This window comes from Sycon ciliatum, chromosome 5, assembly GCF_964019385.1.
Source record: "Sycon ciliatum chromosome 5, ocSycCili1.1, whole genome shotgun sequence".
NCBI lineage: Eukaryota > Metazoa > Porifera > Calcarea > Leucosolenida > Sycettidae > Sycon > Sycon ciliatum.
The window spans coordinates 15,188,494-15,206,542 of NC_088647.1; the positions used below are offsets into that span (position 1 = coordinate 15,188,494).

Genomic DNA, 18,049 nt, shown 5'->3' on the forward strand with positions numbered 1-18,049 from the left:
GCTCAGGTGTTGCTCGCTGTTGCGATGCGTAGATCTTGTGCATGACCGTATGTTTGCCGAAAGCAGCATCATGTGACATCCGATGAAAAAGGCGGGAAATAGAGACAACTTGAAGGCCCAGGGAGCTTCGACTGGTTGAGTACAAAGCAGAACCCCGTGTCGCCTTGGACTTCATTTGCTTGAGTCCCTGCCAAGGTGAAGTTGACACATCTATTTCAATTTTTAACTTTTTCTCTCGTGCGAGCTACCATGGAGTCCGATCAGGTGAACCGGTCTTTCGCAGCAACGGTTGACTTGGCTGTGCTTTCCGTGGAAGAGCTGAAGGAACTGGCGAAAGGCATATCAGGGTACAGGGGGTTGAAACGCCCCCAGCTGGTGGCATTGCTGAGAAGAAATGGTGTCGTCGATGCATATCCATCAGGTCAGTCCACCAGTTCATCTCCGGCAAGCTCGGGGTTAGGTAAAATTATGTTCGAGATACAATGTTTGTCGAATTGTCAGTAGCCCTTTCCCAAAGATGCTCGCCACTTTTTTCGCAACCTTTCGTTGTTTAGGAAGAAATCGCAACTTTCGCAACTTTCTTCATTTTCGCGAACTATTTCGCAACTTTTCCGCAACCTTGGCCCCATGGCCCATGGCATGGGGTCAAAAGGTCAAGTCACCGACTCACCGACTACATGTCGGACAAATGCATACTCGTACTCGCTCATATCTCGCCTGCCTTCAGACTAGGAAGCCTCTACGTTGACGGATTATGCTAGCATAAATTTTCGCATAATTCCTACCAAAATCGAATAATCGCACAATTTGAGGCAAATTGCAAACGAATCGCATAAAATTGGAATAATCCGCCTGTTCGCATCAAATTCCATACAATTGTACATGTTCTTCAAGTACAAGTACAAGTAGATGCACTAGGAAGTTGTAGGTTTACGACTCCCTTGATAACATGTCCAGTCCACTACAATCAGTGATGGTCGTAGCTAGGTCGGACGCTGTGTTGACCCCGTTGAACGTTTGCTGCTACAGTACAACGCCCTCTACATAAAAATTCCCCTGTTATTTTGCACAGAACCATTATGCATTTGCAGCATATGTGAGCATAATGCGGAATAATATGATAACGTTTAGAATGAAAATAGCATAATTCTGCATTTTTTCAGCAATGCGAAAAGCATAATTTCACGAAAATATTAGCATAATCTGTCAAGGCCTATTGCAAACTCAGCAGCAGTGCAATGAGTGAAGTCAGATCAAATCTAAATCCTCTTGCCCAACCCTTTGTGCCCCAAGCAAGTTCATCACACCCTTCCCCTCTTTTAATTACATATTCTTCTTTATCTATTGGTCATACTAATATGTGTAGTTTGCGAAATAAGCTTTTCGAGCTGTCCAAGCTTGTCCGGGTCCATAACTGACATTTTAGCAGTATCAGAAACACCTCAATGTTTCCTCTTTCCAATATCGATCAGTATTTTTGTTCCTTGTATTCATTTTCCATTGTTACTGTATTAAGCCGGCTGTTTTGCTTCCAGTCCCTCTTTCCCATCTGTATGTCTACCCGAGCTACTCGCGGCTCAACAACTCATATCATGAGTATCAATTGCTATAGATCTATGTCTGGCGTTCTGTCCTTTTCAAGTAAATCGGCTCTTGTTTGGAATTATTATTATTTATTTTTTTGGTTTCCCGTTCTCGGGGCCTTCTATTCGGTACTCTTTGTAGTAGGCCTTGACAGATTATGCTAATATTTTCGTGAAATTATGCTTTTCGCATTGCTGAAAAAATTGCAGAATTATGCTATTTTTATGCTAAAAGTTATCATAATTCCGCATTATGCTCACATATGCTGCCAATGTATATGATGGTTCTGTGCAAAATAACAGGTGAATTTTTTTGTAGAGGGCGTTAGAGGGCGTTGTACTGTAGTAGCAAAAGTTCAACGAGGTCAACGCACCGTCCGACCTAGCTACGACCGTCACCTTGGTCACTGATTGTAGTGGACCGGACATGTTATCAAGGGAGTCGGAAACCTATGCCTTCCTAGTGCATCTTGTGTGCTCCCCTACGCATTCACGCTGCACAACTTTTCACTACTTTCACTTTAGCTCATACATGTACATGTACATCCTTCAAAGCGGTGAACCCCTTGATAGGCGACAAGCCTCTGGGTCATTCTAATAAAGATATTATTATTATTATCTACTTGTATTTGTACTTGCAGAACATGTACAACTGTATGGAATTTGATGCGAACAGGCGGATTATTTCAATTTTATGCGATTCGTATGCAATTGGCCTCGAATTATGCGATTATCCGATTTTGGTAGGAATTATGCGAAAAATTATGCTAGCATAATCTGTCAAGGCCTACTTTGTAGTTGTACTTCTGTACTGTTGAGCTATCCGAATTCAAATAAACACTAAAATATATATATATAAATAACTACAAGTTCAAAGCTTCAGTGCACCTGCGTGGAGTGACTCCGGAGTAGCCAGTCTTTCCCAAAGATGCCAACATATTTCGCAACTTAACCTTTTCGCAACCGTGCCACAACAAGTGAAAGTTGCTGAAATCGCATCCATATTTTCAGAAAAAGCTCAATAGCTGCTAATATCGCAACTCAGCGAGTTCTTGTACATAATGATGCAAAAAAAAAACAATAAAGGGGCGGAATTTGATGATGGAAAACGCTGGCGCAGCACAACTGCTTGAGTAAAGTCAATCGTACTTTGAAGTACATGTGAATGCATATGTTCACAGCGTGAATAATGTTTAGGAAAATGAACAGACTTGGGATGAGTCCTTGTACATTTTTGTTGAACCTTTGCACAGCATTCATGACATAGCGGCATGCTCAGTGCTGCCACATGACAAGTACACTTGTCATGATGATTTTATGCAATGTTCCAGCACTTCTTGTTGAAGCGGAGCATCACGGACACTTCAATGGTCTCCTCCAATGTGCTTCTCTGCAAACAGTTGCGGAAAGGTTGCGAAGTAGTTTGTGAAAATGAAGAAAGTTGCGATTTCTTCCAAAACAACAAAAAGTTGCGAAAAAAGTGGCGATCATCTTTGGGAAAGGGCTACTCCGGAGTCATCGCAATAAACAATCATGGGTACGTACATGTACATGTACTGTAAGAACTGCTAAGGCATGTACATGTACATGCAGGTTTGGTGTTTTGTGACTTAAGTTAAGGTGACAGCCTGGTCGTAAAATCCCTGAAAAATGGAAATTGTAAATTCATATCGAGTGCTACATCAGTTGAAAGAGCATGAACAGCTGCAAAATCTCTGAAAATTTTGTCTCGATCTGACCAGACGCTAGCCGTTCAAGAGTTATGGCCGAAAATGTGCCCTTGCAAGGAAAGATTTTTTTGTTGCACGCTGTCATTTGTTGGCAGCACTGTATTTGAATGTGAGCAGACCGTGCGCAACTTGTCGTATCATGGAAACACGCGAAAGGGTGTAGAATTTTGCTCCAAGTTCAAAATCACGTTTTTTAGCCATGTATTGGGCTGCACAGCGGCATGTGTTTTGCCAGCACCCTCGTGACGTTGCAGATAATTATGTTATCTGGCTTGATTATTGTAGTTGACGTTGATTGAGTGACTTTGGCAAGTTTGAGTCGTGTGAAGAAGTCAGGTAGGAATCAGTACTAGGCACTAGTAGTGGAACGTGAGTGGTAGTCTTTGCCGATTTTGGAGGGTATCCTGGATTCGGTTTGAAGGGCTGTGGAAATGGCTTGCTGTTGAGGTCCCAGCACTGGATGTAGTATCAAAGGTTCGACCTCATAGCATGTGATGAACCTAAAAAAATTGAAAAATTGACTTGGGTCTGTGGGAGTGTGTGTGTGAGAGAACGCCCACTCCTGCCGTTGTGACAGATTCCAGGGCCACGTTGAAGGGCTCTATCCCACCACCCATGGCTGCTTCTGGACTTTTTTAGGTTTGGATCCCGCGCACGGACAGAATGGGCAAGAAAATGTGAAAAGTTGTAAATGCATATTTTTGGCTCCTGGGTGGCTCGCACACCGTGGCACTATGCCGGAATTTTGAGTTTTTCCGGCCTGGAAAGCCTGTCAGTGAGGCGCAAAAACTTTTAAATCATGTCCAAAGGGCCAGCATAGTGGCACGAGTGTGTGGTGAGAATTTCACTAAAATCCATTGAGAGACACCAAAGTTACGGAATGCCAGATGAAATTTACGACCAGGCTGCTACCAGTAATCCCTGAAAAATCGAATTTGTAAATTCATATCGAGTGCTACATCAGTTGAAAGAGCATGAATAGCTACAAAATCTCTGAAATTTTGTCTCGATCTGACCAGCCGTTCAAGAGTTATGGCCGAAAATGTGCCCTTGCAAGGAAAGATATTTTTGTTGCACGCTGTCATTTCTTGGCAGCACTTTATTTGAATGTGAGCAGACCGTGCGCAACTTGTCGTATGATGGAAACACGCGAAAGTGTGCAGAATTTTGCTCCAAGTCCAAAATCACGTTTTTTAGCCACGTATTATTTAGCACGGCGGCGGGTGAGCCCGCCGCCGTGCAGCAGGACTTTTGCCAGCACCCTCGTGACGTTGCAGATATGTGGCTTGATTATTGTAATTGACGTTGATTTACCGTAGAATCCCGCGGATAAGCCCATAGACATCTGTTTCACAAGGACATTTCAGTGGGCTTATACGAGAACATGGGCTTATACGCCGACACCAAGTTGTGCTGTTGAAAAGTATCAAGGAAGTGAGAAGTACATTGCTGAAAACCACTGTGCAAACAAAAACAACCGATGATTGTGCTGAAATGTACCAAAAAAAACTAATGTGCATTGTACTACGTACATGGTATGGAGTCCATAATTTATGGACTCTCGGTAAGACCTAAGCCCTTGGGCTTGTACGATGAAGCTTTGTGATGTTCGAACAAACCCTGGGCTTATGCGCGGGCATGGGCTTATAGTATACGCGGGTGGGCTTATCCGCGGAATTCTACGGTAGTTGGGAGGTTCTGCTCTACGTTTTGGGAACGCGACGCGACGCAAAGAATCACGCGAACTTTCTTCGCGTTCCCGTAACGTAAAGAAATGCTGTTCTGCTCTACGTTTCACCTAGAGAAGTCACGTGGAATGTGTACTGGGAATTTCCCCTTCCATATTTGGCAGTTTTCTGCATGCAGTTGATCGATACCCAGCAAATCCGTACGCATTTTCTCTGCGTGTGCCACAATATAGAGAACCCCATCTCCGCGTAGAAATCTGGAGCCAAAACACGCGAAGCCGTACACTCTAACCCAGACACCTGCTCTCTGCGTGATTTCTCTGCGTTTCACGTATAGCAGAACCTCCCTAGTGACTTTGGCAAGTTTGAGTCGTGTGAAGAAGTCAGGTAGGATTCAGTACTAGGAACTAGTGGAACGTGAGTGGTACTCTTTGCCGATTTTGAGGGTATCCTGGATTTGATTTGCAGCGCTGTGGAAATGGCTTGCTGTGGAGGTCCCAGCACTGGATGTTGTATCAAAGGTACGACCTCGTAGCACGCCCTAAACCTAAAAAAATTCAAAAATTGACTTGGGTCTGTGGGAGTGTGTGAGAGAACGCCCACTCCTGCCGTTGTGACAGATTCCAAGGCCACGTTGAGGGGCCCTATGATGGCCCCTATCCCACCACCCATGGCTGCTTCTGGACATTTTTTAGGTTTGGATCCCACGCACGGACAGAATGGGAAAGAAAATGTGAAAAATTGTAAATGCATTTTTTGGCTCCTGGGTGGCTCGCACACCGTGGCACTATGCCGGAATTTTGAGTTTTTCCGGCCTGAAAAGCCTGTCAGTGAGGCGCAAGAACTTTTAGATCACGTCCAGGCAGAGGGCCAGCATGGTGGCAGGAGTGTGTGGTACGGTACGGGACAGATACGGGATAGCGCCAGACGGAGGTCCGTCCGCCACAAACAAACAAACACCAAACGAGAGAGCTTGGAAGCTCAGGGCCCTGCGCTATGCTTTGTTGCCTAGCTCATCGTGCATGTTGTTAGAACTGATGGAAAAGTTTTTTTCCTTTGATTAGCTACATCATTGTATTGCAAAAACGTTTCAATGAGTTACTGAAGTAACGTCTTCTGCATAGCTATGGGACCGGCGCTGACTCTGCCGATCACGGGCGTTCTGGAGTCGACGGGATGTCTGTCCTGCCGTTTCCTGGGACCGGCGCTGACTCTGCCGATCATGGGCGTTCGTCTTCTTATTAATATTATACTGACGGCAACTAACATCCATTCTAATTGCATTTACTCGTCTCCCTACTTCGTATTTCTTTCCAGAAAATCTCCCCCGCATACAGCAGGGAGTCGTTTACATAATATGACTCCCTGCTATACATCTACATGACTGTATACACGTTATAATTATTATGCTATCGGCCTACATGCGATTCCCGGGCTGTTCGACAGGCGGCCCAGCCAGCCTGCTAGTGGGATCTCGGCCTCGCACACAAATCCACACAAAATGTTACTGCACTGAATGCATTCCCCAATACACTTCGCATATATACTCATTCTCTTGATGGTACCGTACACTTGATGGTACGGGACAGGTACGGGATAGCGCCAGGCATGCCGATGGCACAAACAAACAAAAATATTGTGGCCAGCTGTCTTTGTTGGTACGGTACGGTACGGGAAAGATACAGGATAGCGCCAGGCGTGACACAAACAAACAAACAAACAAACAAACACCAAATTAAAGCTGTGTGGACCCTGGCTAGCGCCAGACGTTACTGAAGTAACGTCTTCTGCATAGCTACGGGAATTAAAGCTGTGTGGACCCTGGCTAGCGCCAGACGTTACTGAACTAACGTCTTCTGCATAGCTACGGGAACGAGAGAGCTTGGAAGCTCAGGGCCCTACGCTATGCTTTTTTGCTTGCTCATCATGCATGTAACGTGTCAAAGCTGTGATGGCCCTGGCTAGCGTTCTGGAGTCGACGGGATGTCCGTCCTGACGTTTCCTGTGACCGGTAGGCATATGCGGATAATTCCGGCAGAAAAATTGGCAGAATTCGGTACTTTTCTGGTAAGTAATTATTAGTTTCATGCATGTTTGGTATGTGGATAAAGAAATTGAGCAGAATTCGAGGAATTGCCCGCCATAAGGTTTGTATGGTTCTGCCAATTTCACTGCTTTTCGAGCAGAATCTGCCACCTTTTCGAGCATTATTCGCACACCCCTAGTGACCGGCGCTGACTCTGCCGATCACGAACGTTCTGGAGTCGACGGGATCTCTCTTCCGACGCCGGTTTCCTGTGACCGGCGCTGACTCGCCCGTTCAGGATTATTTTGGAGATGACGGGATCTCTCTTCCAAAGTATGTTTTTGCTGACGCATCCTGTCTTTTATTCGGCAACTAACGTCCATTATCAACGGTCTGCAATTATCAAGCAGAAGTCTGGTGGTGCTGTCGGTCCTGATGGTATCAGTGCTGATGCTTTGAAGTCAGCTAAAAACCTCGCACCCTGGCTGACGAATTTCTTCAACGCTGTTCAAGCTACAGAGTACTGTCCTGACGACATGCGCTGCGGCCTCATCGTTCCCATCTACAAAGCCGGCAAGCCTCTAGGACATCCAAAAAGCTACCGCCCCGTTATGCTCCTTTCTGTCGTCCGTAAGATCTTGACGTCAATACTCACCCGACGACACACACTCCATGTGCAGTCATATGTGGCAGAGAGCCAAGCTGGTTTCCGCCCTGGCAGATCGACCACGGATGGTGTCTTTTACGCCAGGACGATGTGTGAGCGCGCACTACTTGGCGACTGGTCATATTCATCGGCACTATTGGACTTCAGCGGTGCGTTTGACACTGTCATTCGTCAGGTTGCTCTGGAGAGGTTAGCCACTGCTGGCGCACCAACGTCCACCACTGCAGTCCTAGTATCAAACACAACAGCCCGCACGAAGCTTGGTAAACAACTAAGCAAACCATTTCCAACGAACATCGGCGTCGTCCAGGGTGACCCAATGTCACCAATAATGTTTATAACTTACGCCGAAGGTTCCATGCGTAAGATCCGAGAGCAAGCTCTACCCGCGTCAGACCTACCAGCAACTTTCACACAATACGCAGACGACACCACTGCCCATCAGAACGAGCGATCATCTGTGGAAGAAACCGTCCGTGTGTGTGAACCCGTTTTCTCGGATGACAATCTGAAGCTGAACGTGGCAAAAACTCAATATTTTACTGTGACCAAGGAAGATGATTCCTGGAAATCGGTGAAGCTGCTGGGGAGTATGCTAGGCACAGCAGAAGACATAGCAGCCAGAGTGTCTGCTGCAAATCGGGCATTTGCAAGCATTCCATGGAAACGCCACAACCTGAATTCCAGGCTGTGTATGTTTTCCTGCCTGATATTGCCTGTCTTACTGTATAACTGTGCGCTTTGGACCTTATCGCAAACATTAACCGACGTCGTCAATGTATGGCACCGGAAGAAACTACGTACCATCATTGGTATCACGTACCCACAACGAATCTCGAACACAGCGCTGTATGCCAGAACCGAGCAGACCCCACTATCCCAAGTCTGCAGGCAACGGAGACTGCTGTGGTTCGGCCATGTAGTGAGGGAAGGCGAAGAATCGTCCTCTTTCCAAGCCCTCCTAATGTCAATCAACACAACAGACATACGACGACCCCGAGGACGACCCCGTCTGAGATGGATCGACGTTGTCAAGAAAGACTTACAATGCATTAATCTGTCGCTTCTGGATGCTGTGCAATCTGCTTCTGATAGAGCTGCTTGGCTCGAAATTGTTAACAGATGCGTTGACCTCATGCAATGAGTGAAATGCGAACTGTCATTATTATTATTATTATTAACGTCCATTCTAATAGCATTTCCTCGTCTCCCTACTTCGTATTTCTTTCCAGAAAATCTCCCTATACAGCAGGAAGTGGTTTACATAATACGAATCCCTGCTATACATCACCGATATAATTATTATGCTATCGGCCTACATGGGAATCCCGGGCTGGTCGACAGGCGGCCCAGCCAGCCTGCCAGTGGGATCTCGGCCTCGCACACAAATCCACACAAAATGCTACTGCGCTATCGGCCCGAATGCATTCCCCCATACACTTCGCATATATACTCATTCTCTTGATGGTACCATACTCTTGATGGTATGGGACAGGTATGGGATAGCGCCGGGCATGCTGATGGCACAAACAAACAAATAACATTGTGGCCAGCTGTCTGTGCTGGTACGGTACGGTACGGGACAGAAACGGGATAGCGCCAAGCGTGACACAAACAAACAAACAAACAAACAAACAAACACCAAATTAAAGCTGTGTGGACCCTGGCTAGCGCCAGACGTTACTGAAGTAACGTCTTCTGCATAGCTACGGGAATAAAGTTATTATTATCCCGAATACATGATACACATGCATGTATCATCCGGGATCTGCAAAGCATAGAGAGAGGACGCTAGGTTGCAGCTGTGAGCTTCACGTTTATTCGCCAAAATCGGACAACCGCAATGGTGGTCCAAAACAGGTTGCCTGTGCGGCAGGCCAGGATTTCGGAATGAAAATTCTCAAACTAACTTAGAATTCATGTTGCTCGGCTTCGGTGCATTGACAAGCCAAGATAGATTAATTTGTCCCATTTTGCACCTCTCGTGTTTGACGCCGCAAATCCGATTGTGTTTTGCTCTTTTGTTAGATGCAGATCTGCGGCAGGTGGACATCGTCATAGCCGATATTGCGCACAACGTCACGACGTGTAACATCGACCAGGTGTTCAAATCAGTTTACCAACTGGAGGGCTTGGCCTTGAGGCTGGAGTGCCCCGCGGAGATGATTGCCGACATGAAGGGCGCAGAACGCGGTCAATGCTACGCTGATACCATCTACAAAATGCTGAAGAACTACAAAAGAAAATGCGCCGAGCGCAGAGACAGCGAAATCGGCCAGAAAATGGTCAGTCTGCTAGTGGACAATGGTTATAGAGCGCTAGTGGCTGGGGGCGGTGAGTTCTGATATGCCGCCAGGTTGTGTTTGTGCTAAAGAATTCAATTTAATGCATTTTTTACTTAATGCTGAGCCAAGCTGAATAAAGTAAAGCACATTAGAAATCAGAAAGGCTATTAGTCAGATATCCATGATAAAAAATTAAAAAAAGTAAATTATCGTATCCGTTCCCGAAGGGAACTCACGACGGCCACGGCCACGACGTGCCTATCCATGATAGGCACCACTACAAGTAAATGTAGAAGGTGTGAGGCATCCTGCAGCTTCATAACTCAAAGAGAAGTGATGAGCACACATGCTCTTTCCCTGGGCACTGCAAAAGTCACAAAATATTGCATCCTGATGATGGCAATCTGCCGAAACGTCGAAAACAAAGATGCTGTGAACTGAGTTGTGACGTTTGCAGTGCCCAGCCGGGAATGAGCATGTGTTCTCACCACTTCTCTTTGACTATAAATACTTTGAAGTAAAATCAATCGAATCCAATCATACGGCGAGAGCTGATTGCAAGGATGTCACTATGTAACGTGTCAATGGTTATGTACAATACAGCTCCTTGAGCAGAGGTCGGCCGCAACAACAAGTACACATTTGCAAGTACAAGTACTCATTATGTCCATTGCGAAGTGAAGCTATGGATTCGGCATATTCTTGATTCACTTGGACGAAACATTCAAAACATTCAATTTGTATGGTGATATAAAGAGCTGCTAGGACTCCAAGTATCATGCATGGACGACCATCAGACAGTGATTGGTTGCTTTTCGAGTTTCGCACTAAGGGAGCCTTTAGCCTAACCTTCAAGCTTGCTTTAACCAGCATTCAATGTTCTTGCCTGGTATTTTGGTCCGCTCCAGATGTGTCTCCTGTGCCTGTGGCAGCTTTCTGCCAGTATCAAGGTATCGTGGGAGCTGAGCTCACAGTTGCTAAGCCCGCTACAACGCCTAAGGAGGACAGTGGCTTCGGCAGCGAAGGCAGTGTATGCGGCGGCCGGCGCGGCTCCATGGTGTCACCGGAGAGTGGAATATGCCTAAGGACGCCTGCAATATGCCAGGAGAGCTCGCCCAATGGCCACGACGCCACAGGGCCGGAGCGTTACATTACCTCCCCCAATCACTCTGCCATTCCAGAAAGTCGTCATGAAGAGGAGGATGGCGAGCCGATGTACGAATCATCCTATACGTATATTGTGCACCAGGTGACACCTGGGCAGAAGTAGGTCTCAACACTATGCGTCTTTGATAAGCCGGGACTTGACTACCTGTCCGATAATTTTGCCGGAGCCATGCGTTCTTCCCTTTAAAGGGGCACTCCGGCTTCATTTTCGACGCCGAGTTTTCGATGCCAAGACAAAGGTAGGTGAAAGAGAAGACCCCTCGAACAAGAACGAGTCTCCAGAAGCGATCGAGTCGAGCAGGAAGACGACTTTTCAATTTCGGCCGAGCGAGCGCTGATGACGTAATGAGGGATTAGCTTGCCAGTGGAAATGCATCTGCGCACATACATTTCACACACTTTTTGGCCAATTTTCAATCGAAGAAGAGGTTGTTTGCTATGTTCTCCCAACGCCGTGAGCGATCCCGTCTTCTATACCCTTCCAGGTACCCTGAAGGTCCTCCAGAGGAGAATTTATCTCCATCAAAGCGTTGTTGATCCGCTAAATTCGTCTCGAGACATATTCACCCAGTGCAGTGCTGATAAATGTAGAATGTTGAATCTGTGATAATTGTCGACGATGGAGAGAGAGGCTGATAGCCGCTGTCGCAGGGAGAGTGAAGCTGCTGGAAGTAACAACGGGGAGCCCGTTTGTATCACCTGAACAACCAGACTTCAAAGCAGCTTGACCAAATCGGAGGGTGCCTCGTTGCTTATCGTGAATATTACACCGACATGAATTACTACAAATATACTGGTGAGTTTTTATCTTGTTTTGTCCGTATGCTAGTACCCTGGCCTGGAGTTCTCGTTAGCAAATTCCTATTCCCTGGCGTTTTCTAAACATTCCGTGTAGGACTGAATACGTGATCAAGTATTCCGATTTGGGTAGATGTGGAATTTGGACATGTATTTTATTAAAAAAATTATTTTCCGAATAGAGCGTTTGTAGAGAAATGGTTGCCCAAATACAACAAAATTTATTCTGCAGTTCTACAATACTGAAATCCAGTCAAAGTAAAAATGATTCTTCATGACAGTTGGGGTCAATGAAATCTGATCCAGGCATAGCGAAGGGTGACGCCTGCCACCCCGGGAACGAATGCCCATTTGGTGGGGGATACCAAAGTACTCGAAAGTAGTGCGTGTTTCAATGTGGCATGGACGTTTTATATGATCTCTGGTCAATGCAACATACGATAGCCATCATGAATTGCAGGCCTCGAACGCAACTCCGACCAGAATTGGCAGTTCCCTAAGTTAGATGCTTTATAATTCCATGGCCCCAGCTGTAGTTATAGAGGTTTTTTTTGCACATTATTCTTATACAGTCAAATCTGCCGTTAGCGACCTCTGCTGTAGGCGACCATCTACCGTTAGCGACCGATTTTCCGTGCACCGACGGTTTCACATACAAACTGATCTGTCCAGAGCGACCATCTGCTGTGCGCGACCAGCGACCGCGATTTCATGCACGGTGGCTGCATTCGAATCTGCTGTAAGCGACCGCGACCCAGGTTCAGTAAGGTGCGAAACTGTACTTGCCAGTGTGCTGTCAACTGCAAAGTGTGAAAATGCGCTGTCTTGCAAGTGCGATCGACTGGCGCCTGGCCTGTACTGAGGCTGTGCTGTAGCTCTCAGTCTCAAGTCCAGGCAGTGTCGATCTACTGCCGTGTCGCATACGCGTACTATACGGGTATGGTCGTCGTTGAATATCCAATAAAATAATGTGATTTTTAATATTATTAAAATCACATTATTCTCGTCGATTGGAGTACATGGAAGCATATACCTGGTATGCCGGATTTACCATACATCTGCCGTAAGAGACCATCTGCCGTAAGCGACCGCTTTTTCTTGCACCAAGGGGCGGTCGCTTACGACAGATTTGACTGTAGTCGATAGGTTTATACTGATGGCCACAAACAACGGCAGTTTAAACTTCACTGATGTGTTCATGAGCTGAGAGATTTCTCTCCACTATTTCTGTTGTGCACACAGGCCTGTCCAATATGCATTGACCGTATTGGGTACCTGCTCTGAGAAGGGAATCGCTGGAGCCACAGTCCAACTATACAGGCTTTCAAGAAACAGAGAGGAGCCATCTTTGCAAGCTGATACCCGATGTGTACCGACAGAATTCTCACGAGATACCTTACGGACTACGCCTGGTGTATACTTCATAGTACTCCTTCGACTACTGTCTAGAATCAAGTCGACTGAAACAAGTTCAAACAACTCTGGCTTCAAACGAGCCGTCGATTAGACAAACAAAACATTCTCTCATATACTAGAGCACTCTGACAACTCACGACCTATTCCTAACGATAGCCACCGCTTATAAATATGTAGAGTACTGATTGGAATGTGCTCACAATCTCAACAATTCAGTGCTATAATTATTTGAACTATGTGTTCCTTCCATAAATGTTGTATCCACATATAATCCACAGTGCTGCAAAGTTTCAGAGTTCTCAGGGTATCAAACAAAATTATTTCAAATACAGTGAAATTGTTCGTGGACATTATGGCATAACTTGTAGTTCCCTGGTCCTTTTCTTTGCTATAAATTAATCCTTTGCTCTCTAGCCGCCGGCGAGTCCAACAGTGAAATTGTTAGTTCATATTTATGTGTGTGTGGGGGGGGGGGGGGGGTTGAACATATTTCTATATACTGTAATGTCGCGTGCATTAGCCGGGGCTTATATGCCTATAAGCCGGTGATGGAGTCAGGCTTGTACACAAGACAGGCTTATACACGAGACAGGCTTATATGACAAGCACCACTCAATGACCAGGCTTGTATGCGCAAACTGCTGACTTTTGGACGTCAAAACCAACATTTTCCAACGGGATTTTTTTTCTTTTTTTTCGCAAGTGTACGGTACCATGCAAACATGAACATGTAAAAGGCGCGCTCACCAGTCTTGCGTAGTAGCCCGGCTTACGCACGCGACACGTGGCGCGTCTCGTGTACTGGCCCGGCTTATGCATGCGACAGGCTTGTACGCGAAAAGCTGTTGCAGATTTCATGCTTCTACACGAGACAGGCTTATGCACAAATCCGGCTTATGCACGCGACATTACGGTAAGGGACCTGCAACTGTAATACCACAGTACAGTAGATAGCAAATACTAGTGTAGAAAACAGAAATGCATGTTCCCATCATTGTACATGGACGGGCGCAGCAGGCCGAAGCTATCAGCCAGAACAGGATTTACAATCGCCTAGAGATACTTGAGCTATTCCAGTATTCTCCGTGAGCTGTCCCATTCCACAATGGTTCATGCCACCATTATTTCTGGTAGTATCCATGTGCATAATTCCACGACCATCTCGGATTCTTCAGCAATTTGTGCCACGGCAAAAGACAACGCTTGACTCGGTCACTGGGACTGTCAAACTTCGCATCACAAATGAACTTCAATTTCTCATCTGGTTCCAGTATATGTACTGCCATGACTTGACCATGCTTCATCCACAGCTGGGCGAAGATTGTGGCATTGAATTCCATAGCGCACCCTCTTGCTGCCATGCAGGAGTATGTTGAGAGAAGTGAACATATTTTTACTAAAAAAACAACAGCCCTGAAGAGGATAGCATTAGCAATAGCCTTGGGTGAATTTCCTGCAGGTACACGTTGTTGGTAGGTATACTGGTCGGTCTCCATATCGTCAAGTTCAGAAATCACCTGTACTACACATCTTGTAGAAGGGATCCTGATCGAAAAATGTTCTGATCATAAAATTCACTAAACTGAGGGCGAGACAAATAGTCAGATGCCGTCTAGCTGCTTTGATCAAGTGATGCTAACAAGCTCCCCGTTGTTACTTCCAGCAGCTTCACTTTCCCTGCGATAGCGGCTATCAACCTTTCTGTCCATCGTCGACAATTATCACAGATTCAACATTCTACATTTATCAGCACTGCACTGGGTGAATATGTCTCGAGACGAATTTAGCGGATCAACAACGCTTTGATGGAGATAAATTCTCCTCTGGAGGACCTTCAGGGTACCTGGAAGGGTATAGAAGACGGGATCGCTCACGGCGTTGGGAGAACATAGCAAACAACCTCTTCTTCGATTGAAAATTGGCCAAAAAGTGTGTGAAATGTATGTGCGCAGATGCATTTCCACTGGCAAGCTAATCCCTCATTACGTCATCAGCGCTCGCTCGGCCGAAATTGAAAAGTCGTCTTCCTGCTCGACTCGATCGCTTCTGGAGACTCGTTCTTGTTCGAGGGGTCTTCTCTTTCACCAACCTTCGTCTTGGCATCGAAAACTCGGCGTCGAAAATGAAGCCGGAGTGCCCCTTTAAACTATACTTTCCCGATAATCGAAACCTACCCCTAACATGGTGATATTTTCACTGTGACATTTTTTTAAAATTATTCAATTGAAAGAGAATGAAACGGAAAGTACATCTCATCCAAGCCAGCCTTTTGCCATGACCACACACACCTTTGGCATGAACCAACCGAACCAGGCATTCACACTTCCAATATGTCAGTTCTTAATGAAAATGTAGCAATCCCGCACTGCACATTTGTTTCGTTTATTTGTCTCGTTCTGGTTGAATAGTGTGGGTAAAATCCCATCACACTGAGAAAGTCGTTATTATTATCACGTTTTGCCTGCTAGCTGGCCTCTGCGTACACCGCAGACACACCCACACACAACAGAAAGACCCAGATCACAGTAGTAGTGTGGTCTTTGTTCACTCACGACGGTGGAAGATGAAAGAGCTTAGCGTAGTGTATACATGAGCAAGAAGAAGGGCATGCCACCTCACACATATACATGTACACATATGTACCAGACCAACATGATGCAAAAAGTGAACCACTGTGGTGAATGGGACCGCCGGATAATTAACCAGCCCGAAGCTGGCGGAAAAAACCTCAGGACCCCGGCGGAGGCACAACCCTGAGGAAAAACCGGTTAGCATAACCCCTTATAAGATAAATAAACAAAACGTAGCCTGCAGGACCTCTCCAGAAGTGAGAATAAAGGGGAGGGCGGGTGGGAAACTACAACGAAAAGAGAAAGACCACGATGAAGAGAAAAGTTTGAGAACACTGACAAAAAAACAGCTGACGCAATCCTGGTGCCGTAACTATGGTGAAAATGCTGGCAAAAATACATTTTTCGTTTCATTCGCTACGCTCAGCCAACGAAAAAATAACACTAATTGTTAAACACCTCATTCCTACACATTGTTCGAAGAGATCGGTTATAAATAGCGAACGGATCACGCCCAAATTATCACAATTATCTTCTCTCCTCTTCATAAAACCATTTAGATACAGTCCTGAGTGATACGCTGCTCTCCCTGTTTTCGTATTGACATTCCTCTAACGAAGCCCCAACCATTCATGGCCACAAGTTTTATTGATCGTCTTCGAATTTAACCTCTACAAACATCAGTGTCACACTTGGCGTCACCATTCCTTCATCCTGAATGATTAATATCCGAACTTCACGTGCTTTGTTGATGCAATATATAATTGCTATGTGCGTGCACTGTACTCCTGCGTGCATGAAATCATGGGCTCTAGAATTAAATAAATTAATACGTCCGTTCTCCTATATAACCTTCAAGATCCTGAACTCTCACACAAATCACAGAACATGAGTGGATGAGATGTAAAGAAAAGGACCAAGATAGCCAGTTAGTTGTAGAACGTCAGTACTGTCGGTCAGTGTCGTGCAATGTTATCGAATGAGCTGATTGCCAGCGGCTACCCATTACATTGGTGGCAGCGGTGTAGTTTTAAATAAAACAACGTGATTCGACCCCAGACCCCCATGGCTCAACCCGCTGCAGCTCCCTGCGACGAATCAAGGGAGGGTATTCCCCAAGACCAGCAGCGTTTGATTTTCCCCGGCACGCAGTCGGAAGCAGGAGCCCACTCTTCACTTTGGTACTTCGCCTCCGTGGTGGAATGCAGATTTTCGTCAACACTCTTCCTGGCTAGACCATCACTCTTTACGTCACGCAAAGCGATGCTATCGACAATGTGAAGACCACGATTCAAGACGAGGAGGGAGGTCATTTGTCTGACGCCGAGCTAGCCGCTCTGAGTGACCGGCTCAACCAAGATGAAGATAAAACGTGGCTTGCTCTCCGCCGTAGCTCCAGCCGCCGCCGTGGTTACTAACGCTGATTCCAGGTATGGCATTTTCTTTCCTGTCTTCCTTCAGTCTCCCTGTTCTTTTCAGTCTTCCTTTATGCGAGTGTGTGAATCCAGTTTAGTTTGGTAGGCGTCTGATCATGGTGAGCCACGGCTTACCCAGCTAACGTGGGACAATGTGTGTGACAACGCCCCTTATAGGTATAGTGTATTCAGTTCGGTTTTTGACCTGCGATGTTCCTGGCGGGTTGTGCCAGCGTTGTGCAGCAAGAGTGCTGTGGATTTTCAGGTCCAATTTGGAGAACAGTTCTTTCCCCTTTTGACCCCGTGAGATCGTGTGAACCTGGTGTGCTTCTACTTTATGATTTGTTATCAGTTCATTTCTTCTGTCTACTCTAAACGTTATCATTTCCGATATAATTTGCCATCTTCCGGTTGACGCTGTGTTCGTAACTCTTCACTAATTTTTTGAAAACCACGAGGGCGTGATAATCTGTAGGAAGGGAGGGTGTAGTATCCCTGCCCGACCAATACGGAAGCAGTACGGAACTAATACGGAGCTTGCCTGATGTATATTTAGTGTATCTCCGTATGTAAGCGTACGTCGTCTGCTGCATAAAAGCGGCTGCGCATTTCTGTTTTGATGAAGAGAAGATTAGATTAGATTGGATAGCAATGAAAGCTAACTCGAAGAATAAGGATTCAGCCTCTAGGTGAGCACCGGAGAG

The 18,049-nt window shown here is 46.0% G+C and overlaps 1 protein-coding gene and 1 long non-coding RNA gene across 2 annotated transcripts; both read left to right on the forward strand.

The window, feature by feature from the left end:
- The first annotated feature begins 63 nt into the window (after positions 1–63).
- Positions 64–11,328, forward strand: LOC135817779 (uncharacterized). Its single transcript, XM_065331021.1, has 3 exons — positions 64–421; positions 9,723–10,028; positions 10,888–11,328. Exons 1-3 carry the CDS (start codon positions 250–252, stop codon positions 11,247–11,249), a joined length of 840 nt encoding a protein of 279 aa, XP_065187093.1. The 5' UTR covers positions 64–249; the 3' UTR covers positions 11,250–11,328.
- A 7-nt stretch (positions 11,329–11,335) lies between these two features.
- On the forward strand, positions 11,336–13,773 carry LOC135817782 (uncharacterized). Its single transcript, XR_010553584.1, has 2 exons — positions 11,336–11,942; positions 13,187–13,773. It is a non-coding gene; the product is annotated as an uncharacterized LOC135817782 (long non-coding RNA).
- Positions 13,774–18,049: the final 4,276 nt, after the last annotated feature.

Bases quoted from the DNA above. Each gene is read 5' to 3' on its own strand.
- LOC135817779 (XM_065331021.1), top strand. From the start codon at position 250: ATGGAGTCCGATCAGGTGAACCGGTCTTTCGCAGCAACGGTTGACTTG. The intron at 422-9,722 runs GTCAGTCCACCA...CTCTTTTGTTAG, and splicing joins CGTCGATGCATATCCATCAG to ATGCAGATCTGCGGCAGGTG. The intron at 10,029-10,887 runs GTGAGTTCTGAT...GGTCCGCTCCAG, and splicing joins AGCGCTAGTGGCTGGGGGCG to ATGTGTCTCCTGTGCCTGTG.